Source organism: Rattus norvegicus, chromosome 6, assembly GCF_036323735.1.
Source record: "Rattus norvegicus strain BN/NHsdMcwi chromosome 6, GRCr8, whole genome shotgun sequence".
Classification (NCBI taxonomy): Eukaryota; Metazoa; Chordata; class Mammalia; order Rodentia; family Muridae; genus Rattus; species Rattus norvegicus.
The window spans coordinates 88,719,805-88,743,816 of NC_086024.1; the positions used below are offsets into that span (position 1 = coordinate 88,719,805).

General features: G+C 38.2%; 1 protein-coding gene across 2 annotated transcripts in view; it reads right to left on the minus strand.

Moving 5' to 3' along the window:
- Window positions 1-3,819: 3,819 nt before the first annotated feature.
- Klhl28 (kelch-like family member 28) overlaps window positions 3,820-24,012 on the minus strand; it is a 31,449-nt gene continuing 11,256 nt past the window's right edge. Inside the window, exons 3-5 of one of the 2 annotated variants that reach the window (XM_006240135.4) lie at window positions 17,216-17,659; window positions 15,728-15,936; window positions 3,820-8,757 (exon numbers count right to left, since the gene is read on the minus strand). In XM_006240135.4, coding sequence (XP_006240197.1) covers window positions 8,594-8,757; window positions 15,728-15,936; window positions 17,216-17,659 — 817 coding nt within the window. In that variant the 3' untranslated portion in view covers window positions 3,820-8,593. The remainder of the gene's footprint in view (window positions 8,758-15,727; window positions 15,937-17,215; window positions 17,660-24,012) is intronic. The other variant, NM_001106735.1, reaches the window with a different exon arrangement.

Here is a 24,012-nt window from a genome sequence, read left to right on the forward strand (position 1 = left end):
TATCCTCTTTGCTGGTTCCCCCTCACCCATGCCCCCTCTCCTGCTTCTATGAGGATGCTCCCCCTCCCACCCACCCACTCCCACCTCAACAAGATGGTATTTCCCTACACTGGGGCATGTTTTCCCACGACCAAGGGCCCCTCCTCCCATTGGCGCCCCACAAGGTCATCCTCTGCTGCATATGCACCTGGAGTCGTGCTTCCTTCCATGTGTCCTCTTTGGTTGGTGGTTTAGTCCCTGGGAGCTCTGGAGGGTCTGGTTAGTTGATACTGTTGTTCTTCCTATGGAGTTGCAAACCCCTTCAGCTCCTTCAGTCCTTTCTCTAACTCCAAGCATGGGGACCCCTATGGTTCTACATTTTTGCTATCATTATGGTAGGATACAGAGTTCTCTGGTTCAAGAGTTGAGTAGCTAGTTTATACAGAGTCCTTTTCAGTTTCTGAGGAGCCTCCACACTGATTAATCACATTGGTTTTATTAGTTTGCATTTAAACTGCAGTGAATAAGGGCTCCCCATTCTCAAAATCCTAATATTTGATGCCAGAATTCTTGACAGTAGCCATTCTGACCAGGATGAGGTGGTGTCTCATAGATTTAATTTGGATTTCCTTAATGACTAGGAATATTGAACACTTTTAAAAATAGTTATTGGCCATTTGTGTATTTTTTTTCCCCTAAACTTTCTATTCAGCTTATAGCCCCTTTGTTGAATGGTGGTTTTATTTCCTTGGTGTTTAATTTCTTTTGGTTCTTTATAAATTCTGGATATCAACCCAATGTCTGAAATTCTATAGGTGATAAAGATCTCTCTCCTATCTATGGGCAGACTGTGTGTTCTCCTGAGCTTCCACTGCTATGTGGTTTCAATCAATTGTATTCTCAGGAATGTGGATATTCTACTTCATTAAAAGGCTCCCGGACAACCTTGGGTTTAAATTTAGGTAGCTTTGTTCTGTTCTGTTGAACTTTTCTTTTTGAAAAAATTACAAAAATGTTTGAAATGATTTTAAGTATTATCAAGGCTACAGAAAATGAACTTCACTATAGCTTCTCTGAATTAATTCTTTTAAATGAATGTTCTTCCTTTTTTTTTTTTTAATAAAGGTTCTCACCATGTAGTATTCAGAGTACAGCATTTACTCCTAGTGTTGACCGCTGGTTTGGCATGAAAAACCACTGAATTCATTCAGACTCTTGCGATGGTTATTATTACTCCCCACTCCCCTGAGCCACAAATGTCCCAAACAAAAGAACCATCTAGCAAGTTGAAGGAAGAACTCAAGAAGTCTAGTGGAAATTCCTGGAGCAGGCCATTTTTTATTCTGAGTGAACTGGGGGAGGAGTGGACTTGAGTATGCTGTCATTTTTGGTAGCATGTAACAGCGTTCAGTTAACTGCACTCTTTTCTCCTCCCATCATTACTTGCAAGTATCAAACTGAATGATCTTCAGTGACCTCTGGTAATGTCCTGGGCATGCCATAGGGAAAAAAGGCAGAACTTTGAAAACATCCACTTAAAACAAGAGATCTTAATTTCATCTGGCTGTGGTGGTGCACAAGTATTTTAGTTCCCACAGAAGCAAGTAGATCTCTGTGAGTTCGAGGCCAACTTGGTCTATGTAAAGATGTATAGCACATCCAGGGCTGTGTAGAAAGGCCCTGTCTCAAAAAACAAAAAAATGAAACAACACCCTATCAAAGAAGAAATCTTAATGTCAACATTCAAATGCATTCCTTTCAAAATGCTTTTTGATATACTTGACCTAATGTATAATACACTCTAAATACTTCAGGCTGTATCTGTTAAGTTCCAAATTCAAGTCTGAGTTTCCTGCATCAAGAAGGCAGGCATAGCACATGAAGGCACAACTACTGTGTCAGCACACAGAAGGCCACGCAGACAGTTACAGTACTAAGAGAAAAAGCTACCTGCAACTGCGACCCATTTCCACAGGAAAAACTGACTTTCTCCAACGGACTCACTGGGCGTAGTAATCATATGTAAAGGTAAGGCCAGTGCCCAGCAGCAAATGGCCAGTACAGAATGAACTCAATGGTGTTTTTGTAGTCTTTTTTTTTTAAATCCCACATTGCTTTGTTTGGGCTTTTAGTTTTATTAGTCTTTTGTTTGTGTGTTTATTTTGGTCTTCATTTTGCATGGTTTTTTTTCTCCTTTGCTTTTTGTCTGATTGTTTTTAAAAGAGAGAACATGGGTTTGGTGGGTGAGAGGAGTTGGGGGAAAGGAAAAAGCATGATCAGAATATATTCTATAAAAAAATAGTAAAAAATTGTAAAATGAAAAGAAAATTCAGGCATAGGATCGTGAGCTAGCACTCACATAACTCACACTCAGGGTATGAGGCTGGCCCAAGGCCCTGGCCAGGACGGAACCTTCAGGGAAATGAAAACTACACACGCTGCCATGTCTCAGGAGTCCGGGTCCAGCCCACAGCACCCTGTTATTACCTGAGGACTCCGGTAGTCCCCATGGGCCCTCCCTTTCCTGACAGATGACCGGGCATCCTCTCTGATGCAGAGCCATGTTGTTTCCATCCATCAGATTGTACCTCTCGTTCTTTGGCCTCCACGTGGCTTCCATGGTCTGGCTCTAACATAAACTTACAACTGGCACCTGTGAGTACTTTTGTTTTTCACAATTTCATTGACAGCTATTTTGGGGGGAGATGTTTTATGAATATGGATGTTTTAACTGTATGTATGTGTGTGCAATACCTGTAGAAGTCAGAAAAGGACATTGGACCCTCTGGAACTGTTATAGACAGTTTTAAGTGGCCATGCATGTGCTCGGAAATGAACCTGCATCCTCTGGAAATACAGTCAGTGCCCTTCACTACCAAGCCAACTCTTCAGTCCCTTGATAGTTATTGCTTTTATGATTATAATATTAAAATCAAAACCATTTACTGAAGAGGTTCATAAATATAGAATTTACCCTATGGCATGCTTTTATTAATGACACTATAAGGCAGCAGTTAACATACAGCCACCTCCCTATAGTAGGATGGCCTGAAACCTATCTTACTCTATAGATGCTTGGTTTATAGGGGTAGTGATCTAGGGGTACCCTGAGAAGAAGAGCGACACAGAGAAAGCTAAAGGGTCATCCTGGAGAGCTGTGACAGTGTCAGATGCTTCGTGAGAAAGTGAAAGTCAGTCACTGAGAAAGCAGCAGCAGGAGATGGGAGGGGGGGGAGGAAGGGGGAGAGGGGAAGAGAGGAGGGAGGGAGGAAGTAAGAAAAGCCAGGGGACGGAAGAAGGATGAGAGAGAGAAGGAAGGAGTGGGAGGGAAATAAAAACAATACAGCTCCTATTAGAAGAGCCCCCACGGGGCTGGGGATTTAGCTCAGTGGTAGAGCGCTTACCTAGGAAGCGCAAGGCCCTGGGTTCGGTCCCCAGCTCCAAAAAAAAAAAAAAAAAAAAAAAAAAAAAGAAGAGCCCCCAGTGGGATGGGAGTTTGTTGTGGGCCTCTGGGTCCTGGGCCCTCCTTTTACTGACTCATTGCTGGGATGCCCTCACTCAGTAGGCTCTTTTCTCCTCTTAGATTGTCCTTCCAGTTGCTGTTAAGACATGCCAACAGTCCAACACAGAAGCAAGCAGCACACCCTCTTAAAGGGACTGGTCCATCCTTGTTTTCCAGATCTAAGTTCGCCCTAGCATTACAAGTTTGAATCGTGAAACCTCTGTATCTTATCTTTGGAGACATCTATCCATCCATGGATTTACAAGAATTTACGAGTGACTTAAGAGTTGTACATAACCAAGATTAGTTCAGTTCACAATAATATCACATGGTACAAATTTACATTTTCAGTTTTATTTTAAACTCTTCACATTAAATGAAATATAACTATAACCATTACAGAGCATTACCACAATAATATGCACAAAACTCTTAAAAAAAACAAAAGAATACAATCTTCAACAAGTTAAATGCCACTTTACTATGTAAACAAAGATAAAATAAAACCCTGATGCTAAAAAGTATCTATTCAGAGGTAAAATACAGGTACAAAAACATTTAAACATGAACCTTACCAATAACCAACCACACTATTTGCAACAGAGGACACCCACTGGTACTCCATGTTGACAATGCTTCAGAGTCCTGTTAAAATCACAGCCATCTCTGGTTCATGACACGGCACAAGTCATAAGGCAAAGATATAAGCATTATCATCCAGTACTTTAACTTCACATGTATATTAAGGCAAACTTGGAACTTTTTGCTTGGTATTTTAAAATGAGTGGGACTTTACACATGATATCTTGACCAAAATTAAATGTAGAAGACATGTGGATATGTAATATAAAAACTGTGTGACAATTTTTCTCTCTGCAGAGATGTAAACTGGATTTTTCTTTGACCATATTCATACTAGTAATATTTGTAAACTTCTATTTAAAATATATTAAACTTATTTTCTAAATGTGAATATCAACATTGAATTCAGTATATTGGAAGTGGAGAGCCAAAACTATTCAGTCACAGAATTGTTACCTAATTATAACTTGTCTAATTAAAGTGCTGTTTACAGTGGGAAATAAAGGGCTAAGTAGCAGACCAGGATGTTAACCTGACATGTCACACACTTGTGTAACTTTCTGAACAGAAGGTTTAGAGAGGCCATTGTAAATTTATTGAACTTTCAGCAGTAAGTTATTATATAATCTGATTTTCCTAAAAATGAGCACTTTGGTGACAATACCAGGAATCCAACACTACAACTGAAACTAAAATAAAACAAAACCTGAAGCACTGCATGATACAGACACGCACTCTCCTCAGTGTTCTCCAGAGCCATGATGCTCTAGAACATGGGTTCCGGGTGTGTTCTTTCTTAATTTTGCTTTTCCTTTAGAAAATAAACCATCTAATTCCAAGAAACATGGAAATCTTTTTTAAAGAAAAGATTTATTTTTATTTGTGTATATACGTGTCGAGGGAGTACCCAGGGAAAGCCAGAAAGGGCATCTGACCCCACCCTGGAGCTGTGGGACAGCTGTGCTCCTCTGCATGCTGGACACCAATTTAGAGTCTTCTGTCAGAACAACAGTTGGTCTTACCTCTGTGCCATGTCTGCTGACCCCACATGGAGTCTATAAACATGATTTTCATTAGTCTTACTTATGTCATCAAAACCTAACGGTACACTAAGTGTTTATATATAAACTAGGTTTCAAGTTCCTTCCTATGACCTCAGAAATAAGGAACTAGGCTATCAATTTTCATAGTAATTATTGGAGTAAATAAACTCCGTTATAGTTTATTCTTTTGAGAGATGGTTGCATCCTATTTACATTTCAGTAGATGCCACCATAGCATCTAACACAGTGTCGCACATGTATGTAGTAGAGTCCTCATATGTCAAACTATAAAAAACCTTTCAACACCAAGAGCCATTTTCCTATCATTTGATACTAATGTCTATAATTTGATATTCATTAGCAAAAACATGAAATTTGAAAATATCCTTTGGGTTTACCTTAAAAATCAGTAAGTTCAATTACTACAGACAATAAATATTAAATACCCAAATAGTGCATACACATTCTTTGACATAATTATAGAAGACAGGTGACACTGCAATTGGTCAGATTCCTATTTCCCCTATCAGTCTTGCCCCAAATATTTCTGTGTAGTCTTAAACTGCTTTCACACTTTTTCTTGAATATATGCATATACATATATGTTGATATATATTATACATATGAAAATATACACATATATCAATATATATTGATATACATAATGATATAATCATATATATCCTATGTATCGATATTATATATGTATATTATATATTTCTAAAAACATTAAATCTGGGGATTTATAATCTAACATTTCATCCTTTTTAGTGTAAAAAACATGGAACTTTAAATTCACAACTTATCAGCACAGTGTTCATATGAAACTTCTTAAATTTGTAAGAGAAATCTTTATTTTAAACTTACTGGGTGTCAGGCCATATAGTAGCTCTGGATATTATATGTAATAGGATTCTTAAAATAAGCGTATTTCTAAATTTTAAATGAGTTTTTTATTTTGGCTTTGTGTGTTTTCATACTTTGTTCATAGGAACATGATTCTATTGTTGGCCAAAATGTTTTGCATTTAGTTTATAAGCCAGATAAAATATTTAGATTAAAAAACATCGGTACACACTTTTTTTTATCTAATTTACCAAGAGGCTACAGATTATATATAAATTGCATATCAGAAATAATACATGGGTAAACCACTATTAAAATAGAATGCTTGGAATAGCTATGTTTATATTTAAAATCACTTCCTAGACTTTCAAATTCACTTTTGTGAGGAAGATATTAAAGTTAGTGTAACAGAATACATATAATAATTTGATTGATATAAATAAAAAAAACTAAATTGGGGATTTAAAAGTAAGTATGTGCTGAAATCTAATTTAAATTTCTTTTCTTTAAATAAGGTTCAGGCCAACCACATAGTGCACCTATTCCTAGTCAACAGATGTATTCAAATGAATGAAAAAGTTATTGCTATGTGTCATTATGATATTCAAACAAGTGACATAGAAAATACTCAGTTGGTTTTCTTAGCTCCTGTTAAGTGCTAGATTAGTAGAGACTAAAAGTTACTTGCAAGGCTTCATAATCTGTGCAGATATTTATAAAGCATGGTGTTACTTTATGACTAAAGATGATTTTACATAGTTTCATAGTATATTCTCATCTACAACTGGTAATTTATGGAAGAACAAGAAAAACTATAAATTGCCCAGCTATAGTTTTTCAGTCATAACATGTATGCTAACAGGTAAAGCTAGGCGTTATATTGCAAATGGCTTCTTAACAAGTTGCAATAATATGGCACTTAAGGATGCAGGATGAGTTTTTTCTTAGGAAAAAATATTCACTGATCTTACAGACATTATAAAGAGAGAATAGGTGGGTAAAAAAGAAAACAACATAAAGAACATGAAAGCAAAATTACTAAATACGAAAATATAAGTACCAATGTCGTAATAAACTACAAGTTAATATGTTTAAGACTAACAGATATTTACTAAACCATGCAAAAATAAGTTAGCTATTTCCTTTAAATAAGCTGTCATCTGCTGTAACAGTTTTGTTTTGAAAGATAGTTTCTTTAAACAAAGCACAACCAAATTTAGAACCATTTATTCAAGTAAACATCAAGTTCCAGTTTTCCTCAATAAGTTAAAAGTGTTCAGTTACCTAAGAAACGAACGAGGTAACGCACACCTGCCTAGCACGCTGCGGTGCACATATTTCTGTGCTGAAGGACATGTAATCTCCAGAACAAGAAGGGGAAAAAGCATCATCTCTAAGTCACCATTCAAAAACCATGGGAAGTGTAACTCAAGCACTCAGATGATTCTGGATGTTAACATGAATATAATCATTAACACTTTCCACACGCACAAGCGAATCAAGCCAGTAAAAATGAAAACAATTATCAAAGTACATCATGCATCTAACATAGAACACCCAAATAACATCAGTGATAGCTTTGTTATACATCCTACAGTTAGCACCATTTTTATATTTGAACACTGAAAACAAAATTAAGACCTTGATAAAAAAAAAACAAATTAAGAATCTATCAAAGAAAACATGTATGCATCAAGGGTGGTAACCAAACACCTTTCAAATATATTTACACCGACAACCAGAAGCCTGCTAAGCAGCACTAAAGAACTGAAGCAGACATGATTAGTCTTCTGTCCCTGCTTGTCAAAGCATAGATAGTAAAAACAGTTAAACCAGGCCATATGAAAAAGCAAAAGCAATAAATATGTAATGTCTCAAAACAGGGCCCCAAATATGATACTAAAAGCCATTGTTTCGGGGTTGGGGATTTAGCTCAGTAGTAGAGCGCTTGCCTAGCAGGAGCAAGGCCCTAGCAAGGCCCTGGGTTCGGTCCCCACCTCCGAAAAAAAAAAAGAAAAAGAAAAAAAAAAAAGCCATTGTTTCACAACCTTACATACTATTAGCCCTAAAATCATTTAGCAGAAAGAGCACTCAGATGATTGACATGTTAATTATAATCCTTAAAAGTACCCCAAGTAAAAGCAGCCCTTTAAAAAAACAAACAAACAAACAAACAAACAAACAAACAAACAAACAAATCAACCACGTGGAGCATCTGAATTTAAATCCAACAATCACTACCCACATTCTGTCCAGTCATTTGATACACTCCGGAGTCCAAACTTCTCTCATTCTAGTAAATCAAATACAGACCAAGAAAGAAGAGCTTAAATTATTTAAAACAAAACTAAAAAGCAGCAAGGGTTTTTCTACATGTAGGAACATAAAAGCTTTCCCAGTCTCAGTGGAGAAAAGTGCACAATTCCATTGCTTAGGTCTGTCTGTCTTTTTTCCTTGTTTAATTATTGACTCACTGCAAAATCAAGAGCAAACTATTAGTCAGTTCAAAGTACCCAACAAAACGGAGTCTTCATGCCACTTCAGGTTACAAAGAAAGCAGTACAGCTAGCTTTCAGGTTCAGGACACTGGGCATTCTTTCCTGTGGTACCACCTCATGCGATTTCCACAAATTCACACTTGTCAAAGTGCAGTTAATCCAAAATTGCAGCGGCAGTATATCATGCCAGCTGAATCCAGCCATGTATCTGAGATAGGGTCGTATTTCTGTACTGTGTTCAGATAGGAAGACCCTGAGTGACCACCGACTACGTAAAGGTAGTTATCGATTACTGCAGCACCAACTCCTGACACAGGTGGGGAGAAAAGAACAAACGGGTTAGTTGTGAAGTAGACTATGTCTCACAGAGAATAATTTATATTTTAATGTATTTTTCAAAACCCATTTCAACAATATTCTATAATTATACAGGTAATACAACAGTATAGGGTTACTAGGAAACAAAAAAACCAACAAAACAAAACAAAACAAAACAAAACAAACAAACCAACCAACCAAAGACCCTTAACAAAACAGTCAGTTGCCCACTATAGGAAAGCATTTTCAAAATATGCTTTTAGTTTCGATACACGATAATTGTTCATGTTCACAGGGTACAGTACGTCACTGTACAATGATCAGATCAGGGTAACTGTCATGCATTCTTAAAGTACTAGGAAGAAAGGAGTATATTTATAATGTATATTTGTATGGTTTTCTATAAAACATTCATTTGGTCGTGCCTTCAAATACATAGTACGATGTAACTTATGTCTTAAAAATCCTCCCTTAGATATTACCATCTATAGTTCTTAAAAAAACAGTAAGTCTACCTACATTTTAAACATTCTCATTGCTTTCATGGCTTTTCTTAGCGTACAAAAGAAGCTATACTAATCACTTAAAGGGTTCACTGTATTTTGTGCTTTTGATGTCCCTTCAGTTGAGTGCCTATGGTTCTAGAATTTTTTCAATCATGATTCACATCTTTGTGAAAACCCCTAAAGCATTCTATCATTTAAAACTGACTTTTCAATAATGTCATTTGAGTTTGGGCTCAAAATATCAATTTCTCCTTACACCTAGTCCTGTATTTGTTTCTTCTCTAGAAATCCTAAAATCCAACTCTTTTCTGACTGAGCTATCCTCTTTGCAAAGGAAAGACTATTTGATAGTGAACATAAAGATAGAGATATGAAAACCAAATAAATAAAGTGCTGGGAGGAGGGAGGCAGGGGAGATGGTGGGTTAGGGACACGCAGTCCTTTTAGACATCGTCGAGAATCTGAAGAATTCATTAGGTAAGTGGCTGTGGAGAGAGGTGGCTGGTGTGGAAAAGTAGCGGAGAGAAACAGTAAGCAGGCAGAGCCCAGGTGGAACATTGAAACACAGAAGTGTAGATTTGTAAAAGAACTCTATCAGAGAGCACTAAGCAAACACAGAGGAAGAGGCGCATCCTCCAGTGAGAAAGGATCTGGCAGGTTCCACATGTCCACTAGGTGACACACTGAGAAAATGACGTTTGTGATGGCATTTCTAGCTTGGCACGGTGGTGCACACCTTTCACCCCAGCCCTCTGGATGTAGAGGCTGGTGGCTCACGGCAAGTTCCAGGGCAGGGACAGACTGCACTCTCAAGCTTGCTCACTGGTAGTATGAGTGGCAGTCATCTCAAGAGAGGTCACACTCAAACCTGGGCAAAGAAAGCACGTTCCGCATCTCTAAACAACAAAGGCCACACCTTTCCTCAATGACTCAACACTCCAAGAAGCCACTGTGACTTGGACTGAGATTCATGGAAAGGGATCTACTTGACTCTAAGTCACACCACAGAGGTAAAGCTGTAGTAAGAGGAGAGAAGAAAGCCTTGGCACACAAGATAACCACAGTCCTAGGCTTTGTCTATGGCTGCCACAGACAGCGCTGCCTTGTCTGAATTGTGTAGTCTCAAGAGGATCACATACGTTGTGGAAATTTCCCTTGCTAAATCCACATAAGAGTGCCTTTGAAAGGAGCAGACATCCATCTAATGTCCGAGGTTGCATCTGATGGGAGCAGTTCAGAGCGTGGAACCATCACTTCCACATTAACAGGCTTATATACACACTAGATAAACTCTGACGGGAATAAGATGGAAATAACCCTTTGTAGTCTGAATTGTAAGGACTTTATAAAGAAAAAGTAACTTGTATACCCCATCTAGAAAACAGCAACGTGTGTGTGTATGTGTAGTGTGTGCATGGTGTATGTGTGTATGAATGCTGTGTATGTGTAGTGTGTGTATTTGTGGTATACAGCACATATGTGTATGTGTGTTATATGTGGTGTATAGTATATATGTGTTTTTTGTGGCGTGTGTATGTATGTGGCATATGTAGTGTGGTATGTGGGATATATAATGTATATAGTACATGTGTGGTGTATATATGGTGTATATGGTTTGTGCTTGATATATGGTTATGGGGTGTGTGGTATGTGTGTGTTGTATTATGTATGGTGTGTATATATGGTATGTGTATGGTGCTCGTGTGTGCTTTCTCTGAAGAAAGATATACTGACAGTTTCCATCCTTCCCTCCCTTCCTTTCTTCTGTTTCTCTCCTCTAGATTGCTTGTCTCTACTTACTTTGCCCTTTTCCTCCTTTTGGTGTGTGTATGCATGCTGTATACATGTGTAGCTATGTGTAGGTATGTGGCATGGCATACGAGGAGGCCAGAGGTTGATGTCAAGTGTCGTCTATTGCTAAACAGTTTTATGTTTTGAGACATGTTATCGTACTGAAGCTGGAGCTTGCTGAATTGGTTAGATACTGAGCTTCTGAAGTCCTTCTGCCTTGCTAGGATTACAGGCATTCAGTGCTGTGTCCACACTGTGTGTGTGTGTGTGTGTGTGTGTGTGTATGTTGACATACATTTTTTTTTAATGTATGTTTCTCTCTGAGTCTGTATGGGTGTTTGTGAAGGGAAGATGAGGGTGTTGGATCCTCTGGAGAAGTGGGCTACAGACAGTTGTAAGCTTTCTAACATTAGAGGTGGGAACCAAATTCTGGTCCTCTGCACAAGCAGTAAGAACTCTTAATTATTGACCCATCTCTCTGGCTCTATGAACCCAGTTCCTAAACATGACGATGGGGATCCAAACCTAGATCCTCACACTTGTTCTCCAAGCAATTCGCTCACTGAGCCACTCCACAGCCTTGTTATTTCTATAGCAATCTGCTTTTCTTCTTCCTTATCTTCCTTCTTGTCAATTTCTTCTTGCCCCAGCACCCCTTTTTACCACTTAAGTATTACCATAATTAGCTTCAGTAAATTTTAAATTTCTAATTTATCCTGTAGGTGTCCTAGCTCTATTTTTTCTAACCTTCCTGATTAATCAGCTATGTGTCCAACTGCTCTATACTACATTTAAATTCCCCTAATTTGTTTTTAAATTATTTCAGTTGCTGTTGACTACTATTTCTTCTTTGAGTCGTGATGAAATATGATCCCTAGTAAAGGTTTCTAACTAAGAAATCTATTAAAACAACAACAACCAAAAGAGATATTTATTCCAACAAATGTGAAAATTGTAACACAAAACAAAGAAATATAAAAAAGCAAGACAATAGGCCTACCCCAAAAGATTGTAATCCCTTGATAACTGAATCCTAAGATATTAAGATTCTGAAATGATTCACAATCTAATTTAGAAATAAGAAATAAACAAAGGATTCAAAGTAAAATTTTATAAATAATCAGTGATCCCAAAGAGAATAAAAACAAACAAGAAATGAACGAGGACACCAAGACGTAAGGCAAGAGAGCAGCATGGATGAGAAAGCAGTAGATACTGAGGTTCTGAAAGGAAACAGATGAGAAACATTGGATAGGAAACAGTCGGAGGAGAAAGCATCACTGACACCCACATTATGCAGAAGAAAGATCAGAGGGATAAGGACAAGATCAATGAAATGGCAAGGTGGCCACAGATTTCAAGTCCTCTAGGACATGATCAAGAGACCAAACTAAATAACTTATGGGATAGGAAGAAGAGAGCCTGAGATACAAATTAAGACAAAGAAAACCTTTTCATAAAAAGAGAGCTAAAATTTTCTCAAATCTAAAGTGATAGGAGAAAAACTGAAATCATCTCCACTAAAAGCAGGAAATGAGATAATACACAATGAGATTCTAATTCAGGGTAATACCTAAATTCTCTAGTCAAAAAAGGGGGCGGAGGGAGGACAAGACAAAGGAATGAAAAGTGATATAAATAGGGAAGGAAGAAGTATAATTACTTGGTTTTTAAAAATTATGTAATTCTGGATTTGAAGACCATAAAAACTCCAGCCACCCAACCCACTGTGCTGTTTTGGGACTGCTTGGAATACAAATTAAAGCCTAGACACAGACCACCCACCCAGTAGTCTAGAAGCCATTTCACCCAATACTTAGCTCTCGAACGGAATAAACTGAAACCCCAGGACTGCAAGACATCCTGCAACACAGATCTCAGGTGAGGCTTCCCACTCACAGTATATCCACCTTCTTGCCACTTACTCACAATCCAATCTCCACACTAACGCACAAAGATGCTTCACAAGCTTGCCTAGTGTTTGCAGCCTGACCCCAGATAAGGATTCACAGCCTAGCAGCATCTACCTCACTTGTCTCTATCCGAGAGCAAGACGTCCTGAACCCTATCCCAGTGAAGCATCACACACTCCCACTGTGACCCTGGCCCCTGATACCAACAAGGACCAACTACAGAACATGGAGAATTCTCCTGAGACTTTGGAGTACTGGCAATAAGAATTTTCTAAGCTTACAGGTTTGCTCCTAGGCTCAGACATTGTGGTATCTATTCCTGGATGAGCTAGACTATTTCTGATATTATTCTCACATACAACTTGATAGAGAGTGGCCTCTGAACACCAAGCACCATTCAGCTGGTCCACACTCAGACAAATTGGGGCAATAGCAAAGAAAGATTGAAACACCCAATCAACAAAGATGAGACCAGATATCCATACTAAAACCAACCAACCAACCAACAACACCAACAAAACAATAATGACCAAATTCTAGATGCCTAGGCCTCATTTGCAAAAACACCACAGCGTGAATAACAAAGACAATGTGTCTCTACAAATTAGCACCCCTAACTGTAATGTTCCCTGAAAAAAGAATCTTAGTTGATGTACAAGATAAGGATTTTAAATAGAAACTGTAAATATGTTTCAGGGACCCAAGCAGAGTACAGGAAGAGGAACTCCTAGTGAAGGCATAGAAAATATCTTCAGTAAAATAAACTGCAGAAGAAAATTCCCAAACTTACTGTTGCAAGGTCTATCCAGGTACAAGAGAGCTATGGAACACCAAGTAGAAAAGACCAAAAAATAAATTCTCCTCCATGACACATTACAAATGATACTAGAAAGGAAGGGAGAAGCACACTCAAGAAGTCACAGGAAACTAATAGTGTCAGGTCAAATGAAATCTGAGAAAACAGCAGTACCAAATTTATATGCCTTTTTAATAATAATTCTAAGTACTAATGGTCACAATTCCCAAATAAAAATAAGTGGTTTGGCAAACAAAGAAACCCACACATTCAGATCAATGGGTATAATAGAGGACCTAGAAACAAATCCCCACAGCCACCTTGAAAAAGGAGCCAAAAACACATGTTGGAAAAAAAGATAGCCACTTTACCAAATTGTACTGTGACAATTATAAGTCTACAAGTAGAAGAATGATACTAAATGCTTGTCTCTCACCCTGTACAAAAACCCACTCAAAATACATTAAAAAGAACATTAATATATGATTGAAATTTTAAAGCAGGAAGAAGAAAATAAACAGAAAATTGCTCAAGTCAAAGACACATTAGGTAACAACTCTCTGATAAGGATTCCAGTGAAATAGTGGCCCATACTAGGATGCCAAGAGGTGCTTGCTGACAGGAGCCTGATATGGATGTGTCCCGAGAGACTTGGCTAGAGCTTTACTGATAAAGATGCGGATGCTTGCAGCCAACCATTGGATTGAGCATGGGGACCCCAACGGAGGAGTTAGAGGAAGGACTGAAGGAGCTGAAGGGGTTTGCAACCCCATAGGAAGAACAAGCATATCAACTAACCAGAACCCCCAGAGCTCCCAGGGACTAAACTACCAACCAAAGAATACACAAGGAGGTACCCATGGCTCCAGCTGCATATGTAGCAGAGGATGACCTTATCTGGCAGCAGTGGGAGGAGAGGCCCTTGGTCCTGTGAAGGCTTGATACCCCATCATAGGAGAATGCTAGGGTGGTGAGGGGGTGTGTGGGAGCACCCTCATAGAAGCAGAGAGGGGTGGGATAGGGGTGTTTGGAAGGGAAACCAGGAAGGGGAATAACATTTGAAATGTAAATAAAATAACCAATAAAAATTTTTTTAAAAATGGGAAAAAGACAGAAAAACAAAACAAAAAACTAGTCTATTTGTCTAATAGGAAACCAATATTCAGAATATATGACTCAAACAAAAGTCCAAATAAATCAATCAATAAATGAGTAAACAAACTAAACAGAGACCACTCAAAAGTACAAATCTTAAATACATGAGAAAATGTCCAATAGTCCTTAGCTATCAAAGCAATGATCTTGAGATTCCATTCTACCCCAGTGAGGATGGATAACCTTCAAGGAAACAACAGTGCCAAGAAAGGACACACAGAAAAGGAACTGCTACTGCACTGGGGAAAGTGTAAGTCAGTTCATCCATGACTGCCACCTGTACAGAATTGCCCACAATAACCAAGTAGGACTGATACAGCATCCAGCTATAGTGGCTTATTGTGAGAGGCAGATGAAGTCAGGAGAAATGGCTGGAAGATTACAGGCCAGTATGCAGCATAGTACATGAAATGAAAAGAAACCCTGCCTCAAAACAAGGTATGAGAGAACCAACTCCTGTAAAATTCTTCTCTGACCTTCACATACATGTGTTATCCACACTGTGTACCTGCTGCTCTCTCTTGCTCTTGCTGTTTATCTCTGTGTGTCTGTCTCTCTCTCATACACATATACACAGGTACACAAGTAATTTCTTTCTAGTAAAGTAAGTTGCTTATTGTTAAGGTCCAAGGTGCTAGAATTCTAAGAATATCACTATATAAAGCACAGCTCTGGATGCTGAGTTTAATGAGTTAACAGCTCAAGATGTAGTTCAGTTGTACAGTATTTACATGCACAGGCCTGGGATCAATCCCTAGTATCACGAAACAAACAAAAGAATGAATATAGAAACGTTACCTGTCCTGGGCTCTTTCATTGGTCTACACACTGTCCACTGATTTTGATGAGGGTCATATCTTTCAATGCTTGACAAATGTGAGACACCGTTATGCCCACCTACCACGAAAATAAAACCTAGCATAACTCCAACGCCAAAGTGAATCCTCTTATCAGCCATGGAGGCAACCGTCTCCCAGGAATCCTTACTTGGATCATAACGCTCCACACTGAAAGCATTCACATGAGCAAGAATTAATTCATAGGTCATTTTTGTAACCTACTACTCCCGAAAAACTAAGGCCCACCACAGTTTTAAAATTAAACAGACAGATAAAAATAGTAATAATCTGTCCCAAATGTTTAGGTATCTCTGTAGATAAAATATCAGGTACAAGATTCACTTTGTGAACAGGATCCAATAGCTGAATGTTATTTTTTTTATACAGTTAGATATCCATGAGGGATTGCAGGGCCAGTTCAATAGATGTCAAGATCCCTCATACAAAATGGTGGTGCAGTACATATAAGCACAAGTCTTCTTCATTACAGTGCTCACAGGGAGTAAAACACTACTCCCAGGGGTTGGGGATTTAGCTCAGTGGTAGAGCGCTTGCCTAGGAAGCGCAAGGCCTTGGGTTCGGTCCCCAGCTCCGAAAAATAGAACCAAAAAAAAAAAAAAAAAAAAAAAAAAAAAACCACTACTCCCAGAGATAAAAAAAATATGTAGAGAGCAATTTTAAACAAAGGTTTAGAACTGTGATTCACAGTATATATAATAACTTGTAAACTTTACTTGTTCTTATTTATATTTCTCCTTTATTCAATATATTATAGAATACAACAATCTCTCATTCTTATTCTAATAGTATGATGACATGTGTAGTATGACCAAAGAATCCAAAAGAAATATGAAATAATATTTTAATTTTAAAAGCTGCTTCTTTAAAGTAATTATTATGTATGCATGAATGTGGTTGTGAATATACCACAACAAGACAAGAAAGGTTCTAGAGATAGGGCTCTTTCCTTCCATCATGGGGTCCAAAGACTGAACACAGTTTGCAAGACAAACTCAGCTGCACAGTAAGAACATCTGCGCACTGAGCCATCTAACTTGCCCAATATTTTAATTTTATAATGTTTTACAATGTGCTGGAATACAAGAATTGCACTTCTACTTTTTTCCACTAAGCAACATGTGAAAAGATCGTGCACACATGTAGATAAACACGTAATTGCAGCATACAAAAATCTCAATTTGTCTTTTTAGGTTTTTGAACTCTAAAATGCAGTTTACTACATCAATTGAATATAAAATTTAATAGAGATTTGAATCTCAGTAATATTACACTTAGGAGCAGTCTAAGTACCCAAATATCTGTCAATACTACTTAAGCTTATGGAAAAGTCCATTTATACATACAAATTTAAAACTCAGAAATGAATGTAAATTTTGCTTCTGTAGAACTCTACAATCATGAGCAATTCAATTACTGACTTACATACCTGTTCATGTGAGCAGGACCATACCCTCCAATGGCATATATCATTCCATCCAGGACGGCCGCAGCAAAACAACTTCTTGTGGTTGTCATTGGGGCCACAGGTTGCCACTGCCTTATCTTGGGGATGTATTTTTCTACAGATTGCAAGTAAGACTGTCCATCATATCCACCTAAAGCATAAACTTCTCCCGCAAGTACCACCACTCCAAGAGTACTTCGGCTCTCATTCATTCTTTCTAGAGAAGTCCAGGTGTTTGTATCAGGATTCCAACATTCCACTGAATTTTCATGTTTTCTGACAGTGACACCGGGACGCACGCTAGTTTCAATACCACCTATAACATAGACCTTTTGGTCTAAAACACATATTCCGAATTCATAGCGAGGAATATTTAAGGGCGCCAGACCAATCCAAGAGTCATTCTGGGGAAAGTACATCTCCACACTAACAAACAAGAAGAGAAATAATAGATTAAAAAACTCAAATGGCCCATAAACAAGCATGTTTACTTGTGTTAATAATCAAGATCATGCAAATCAAAACCACAATAAACCATGATGTACCTTCCAAACTGCTGAAAATAACCATTGGCAATAATAGTGTGCAAACATGGAGACACTGGCTAAGAGCGCAAACTGGTATAAACTACTTTGGAAAATAATTTTATGTGACAAGGTGGAGAATACATACCTTCACTTATTCTTAACATATCTCTTCTACTGAATATCTGCTATAGCCATTGTTTTAGTAGGCAACATATACAAAACTGTTTATTGGAGCACAATACGGCAATTCATTAAAAAGAAAATAGCTAAATAGTATAGTATTTAGATGTGTTGTATACGTTTGCCCCATGACTAAGATACATTCTTCCATATGTGTCTAGGATAAATGCATCCACATGTACATGGGTAGACACATAAGTCCCATGTATAACTTCAAAGCTCTGCAAGCAATACACATGTGTATCAAGCATCAGATGGATAAATAATGGTATTTCACACCACAGTGAAAATGAATTTTACACATATGAGAACAAATGTTAAATTTAAAACAATTCTGTATATTTTCATTTGTATCAGGTTCACAAATATATAAAACTAATTCCAGGATCAGAAACACATACAGTTACTACCTTTGGGCAAGGAAGAACAGGTGGGGAGTTCAGGGTTGGTTCTGGGTGCTGGCCACATTCTACTACACCAACTTTTGTTTCATTTGTTATGATTCACTAATTTGTACTTGTAGGGTTTGTTCACTCTGCATATGTGTAAAATTTTAATACTTAAAATTAAAACCATATTATATCCATATACTATAGTGCCGAATACTCATGAAAGTAAATGAAGTTCTCCCTCATGTAGTGTTACAGATGAATCTCACAAACTTGCTGTCTGGTGAGAAAGCACATCTGTGAAGATATATATTTAAATATAAATGATGAAAACCTTCCTATCTTTGAGACAATTAGTATGTGGAAAATTATAATGAAAAGCAAAATAATACAACACATAAATTGAGGATACTTATCTCTAGGAACTTGAACTAGAACATGTTTGTGTGCTAAAAGCAATGATGTGATACAGGGGGAAGAGGTGAAGATTCAGGAGATACATGGCATAACTGGAAAAGAAAAAGATTGCTTACAGGACAGAAAACTACTGCCTGACTATATTGAGGTAAGAGAAGTGATCTCAGAGAGATTTGGGCATGGGGAGGGGGCCGTTCTATGGTTGTTTCTATTTTTTTCAACAGGGTAAGGAACACACTGTGACGGCCTGATATTCCTAAGGAGTCTAAGGAAGTCAAAGAGTACAGTGATGAACGAGATGCGGAGTGGTTGCTGGGGAGTGCTGAGGGCTGCAGGAACTGGGTGCAGTGGGTTATTTCTCCAGCCGTGCTCCAGATCTCAGAATGGCATAAGCAGACATGTGGGTCTAACACAAAGGATATGATGAAGGAAAGGAGAGGCTGGGAAGCTATGGCGTCTGAGGCATGATGGCAGTGAAAGCAAACCTCCCAGAGGGAAGGAGAATCATAGGAGTGTTCCTTAAGGCCCCTCTCTGCTGCAGAGACAGAGTATATTACAAAGAGCAGCCATTTACTTGGTCACAGTTCTGGAGGCTGGGAAGTTCAAGACTGCAGGCCTGTATCTGATGAGGGCCTTCTCGCTACACACTGTGAAAAGTGTAACACGGTAGAGGGAACTTTGTAACTAACCAGCTTCTGATTCTGAAAGCATGCTCTTAATCCATCTGAGTGATGTCATATGACCCAACCCCCTTTTAAAGATCTGATTTCTCAATACTGTTGCATGAAAGACTAAGTTCCTAATGCATGAATTTGGGGGAGTTACATTCAAACTGTATTATATTTGTTCCTGATCCCCAAACTCATATCCTTCTCATGATGTAAAATATCATTTCATCTCATTTACAAGCATTTCAACTCATTTCAATGTCAGAGTTCAAACCACAGTGTTGTAGAAATACTTAATTTCAATCTAGGTTTCTACCCCATATTTGTCTATTTAGTTCCCAAAGACACACAACTTTTATTATTTACAATAAGTCTTTATCAACATTAAAAGTGGGGAGATATTTACCCTCTATGCTATTAAACTCAATTTCCTATCAGTAACATTAAGGATTTACTTACTATGTTTCAATTGGCCAGCCCACATGCCCATTCTTTCTTGACTCCTAACTCATGGTCGGTCACTCTCTCTTCCTCTCTCTCTCCTCATGGTCTCCTCTGAACGCAAGCCTGGCAACCCCAAGTCATGCATATCTCAATTCTACCCAGCTATAGGCTGTAGGCATCTTTACTCACCAATCAGAAATAACGTGGTGGACTCTCTCATCTCTAGGGCAACCAGACTTTGGAGGCTCACAATTAGCATTACAATACAGAGTAGCAGACTAAACTTCAATAGCAGTCTCATATAAATTAAATATGAGTCTCAATTCACTTTCCCTTTGAGCTTAGGAGATCAAAACAAGTTATATGCTTCCAAGATACAACAGAGAAAAAGGATTAGGGCAGACATTCCCCTTCCAAGAAAACAGGCAACAAAGGAGTAACTAGTCCCAAATCTCCTTTACTCCATAGGCTGAGCAATACTGTGGGTAGAAGTTAGGCTCATAAGGAAGCTTGAACTCTACGGCTTTGTTGGGTTCAGTCTATTCAATCCCTCACAGTATGTGAAATCTTAATGCCTGTAACTCTCCCAGGTCCTTGATGCTCACTGACTCTAAGTAGGGGGCTCTCTACAGTTGTTTCATCTGTACCATGAATTTCTGCCTTGGTTTGCTGTTGTTTCTACATATTCTTAGAAATGTACACAGAAAAGCCCACAGAGATTGCATTAGGTCAAGCTGTAGCTGGACCTGCTTGAACAACAGCTGGAACAGTCAAAGTGCTATGCCAAAGTGCTGTCTCCAGATTCCCAAAGTACCCTTGCTTTCCAAGTCTGTGGAGCGTGCCCTGAGCCTATGCCTAAAACTGCTGGGTTCTCTTAGAGCTATGACCCTGTGGTAAAAAGAGCAACCGCAAAGGTCACTGAAATGCTTTCAGGGTCTCTCTGCTTTTCTTGATGATAGTAGCTGGCTTCCTCATCCACGCTGTCTCTCTAGTATGTGGAGTTCACATGATCATGGCTTTGGGTTGCTCTTAAGCAAACAAACCTTTTCAATTCTTTACATACAAAAGCTGTAGATTTCTCAGTGTTTCCATTCTGATTGTCATTTAATTATAAATTCTATCTTTAGGTCATTTCTTTCTTCTCTCACCTTACTTGCACATTTGCTTTAAAAGGGCCACACAGAAAAAAGGTTGCTTAGAAATTCTTTTGCCAGGTAATCTAGCTCATCGCTCCTGTGCTGTGTTATGTAAAATAAGGAATGTGCAAATCTTTAGCAAGTTCCTTGCAATTGTAGAACAAGGGTGGTGTTTCTTCTAAGTTCCAAGCTGATGTTCTTCATATCTTAGGCTACATCACAACCATCCATACTTCTTTCAGTATGGCGGCCGTGCTCTATCATGTGTAATGTCTAGGAAGACTGAGACTGTCTCATGCTCTTGAATCCAGGACTGTCTTTAATGTTCTGATAATTAAAATCTAGAAAAGTCCTCCAAATCTGATCACCAAGTCTCCATTAGCCAGCTCCAAACTGCTTCCGCACTTCAGGGCATCTGCTCCAGTAACAGTCCCATTTACGTGTACCAATTTTCCTGTCAGTCTTTCTGGCTGGATATATTATAAACAGTGGCCGTTTATTTGGCTCGTGGTACTTGATGCTGGGCGGTCCAAGATCAACTGCTGGTTTCTAACAAGAGCACTCTTTCTACATTATAACAAGAGCACTCTTTCTACATTATAACACAGAAGAAGCTATTGGCAACACACAGAAGACAAATGAAAGGAGCAGAGTTCTCTCTTTTAGAACAAATCCAGTTTTAAACACAAATTTTGGGAATACATTCTAACTATAACAGAGTACATGTGCTGAAATAAGGTGGCATGAAAGGAGGTGGTGAGAGATCAGAATACCTGGGAACAAGCTTTAAACTACTAAAGTGATTGGTAAAGCCTGCAGCTCTACAGTAGGAGCAGTGCTGTGAGACCAAAGCCCCCATTTGGCCCCCAATAAGTCTTTTAATGGCAAATGGTGATCAGTTTTATTAATACTTTCATGGAGTGAGGTTCACCATTGAAGATCTAACATATTCCCAGTTACTTGCAAGTATTTTCAGTACATTATCCTTATGACTCCCTATGCATAATCTTGGCTACCTCTAACTATCTAACCTGGATACCTCTGGGCGATCTAACTCACACTTTCTTCTCTATCAAGTCTTAAGCCATACATTTAAAAAAAAAAAAAAAATCGGGGGTTGGGGATTTAGCTCAGTGGTAGAGCGCTTGCCTAGCAATCACAAGGCCCTGGGTTCGATCCCCAGCTCCGAAAAATAGAAAAGTAAAAAAAAAAATCCACAGAACAGGATCTCCTAGCCCCTTTCTCTCACTGCTCTGTTCTACCTGTATATTCTAGTCTTTCTCTGACTATTCAATACTATTACTGTACTTTCTGCTACTGTCCGACTATTTCAAGACCTTGCTTTTTCAGTACCATTCCTTGTCCTGTATCTTCAGCCCACTCCTTCTTTATGGGCATCTTCTTTCAAATATACTCAAAGTGTTTCTATTCAAGGACGAAATATAACAAATCAACCTTCCTGACCTATCTATTGCTCTACTTTCACTTTCTTCATTCATTCTCAACACATTTTAATATTCTTAAAAATTTGCTGACATGAAAGGTGTTCATAATCTTTACACTGTCAAGTACAACAGCTACGTTTTCATCCTTATCTTTCTGGACCTTTCTTCATACTTGAATGTTGATCATGTTCCTTCCTTCTTGACAAATTCCTTGGGATCCCTGAAACTCATTGCTTTTTATTTTAAATCCCTAAAATGGTTCTAGATTGACCTTCATTAATCAATTCTTTTTTCTTTCTATATGTTCTTAATCTGAAAAAAAAAAAAAAAGACATCTATGCTGGTAAAAGAGTCCATCAAAGATTCTATAGTTTAATTTATCCAGTGTGACTTCCAAACTTTGAAACAAGGTCACAGGTATATATACTCACATCCAACAAGAAGCAGGACACTTTTATTTGAATATTTAATAGGCACTTAATCTCTCTATGTCTGAGATTAAACAGTGTCTGTTCTCTAAAGTGGCTCCTTGTCTTATATTCCTCCTTAGTAGTAACCCTCCAATCCATTACTGACTATAAAATCTCATCCATATTTGCTTTCTCCCTCTCCTTCAGCATCCTTTTCTCTAGCCATCTAAGAACCAAATCCATCAATTTACTCTCAAAACATTTCTTAAACTACTCTATTCTCTTGTCCTTCCTTCTTCCCTCCCTCCATTCTTCCCTTCTCCCTCTCTCTCTCTCCCTCTCTCTCTCTTCTTTTCTTTCTCTCTTCCTCTCTTTCTTTCTCTTTCCTTTTCTTTTCTTTCTTTTGTTTAGACTTTAAAAAAATTGTATGCATGCATGCCTGGGGCTGTGTAGAAGAGGGTGTCGGATCTCCTGGAACTAGAGTTACAAACAGTTGTGAGCATCAACTGAGTGCTGGATCTCTGCACGTGCAGCCGATGTTCTAAACCACTAGTCCTTGGTTATCTCCAGCTTTCCTTGCCTCCAATTCTACAATAGCTTCTTACCTAGCCACTCGGGGTCTAATCTCTGTTCTTTTGTGTTCCTCTAAAATTCAGCAAGAATAATCTCATATGTAAATCTGATCATTATACTATTTTCTTTAAAATACTTTTGCAATACACAGACGCACACGCAAACATATATATGTATCCTTATTGGCATACAATAATATTAGAAATGGCTCATATAATGGCAGCTGCCTCACTTGTCAGAACTTTTTATTTTTTACTCTCAGCCTTTAGCTTTTTGTGGGACCTACACTGCATCATGCCACTGTCTCCACACATGTTCTCTTCTTCCCCTTCTTTGCTGGGCTCTTCCTTTCCTTTAAATAACTTAACTTAGACATTAATTCCATATAAAATCATCACTAAATCCCTTAAATTGAATACATACCCCTCCTTAATAGTTGTACCGAATTATCTTTATCATTGCATTAGCATACTATATACAAACGGTGTCTTCTTTACTCAATTGTGAATTTATTGAAGGTCCTCTGTTTAGTACTATTTAGTGTAGAATTAAACTGAATAGTTATCAGCTTGGTTCCAATTTTCCCAATT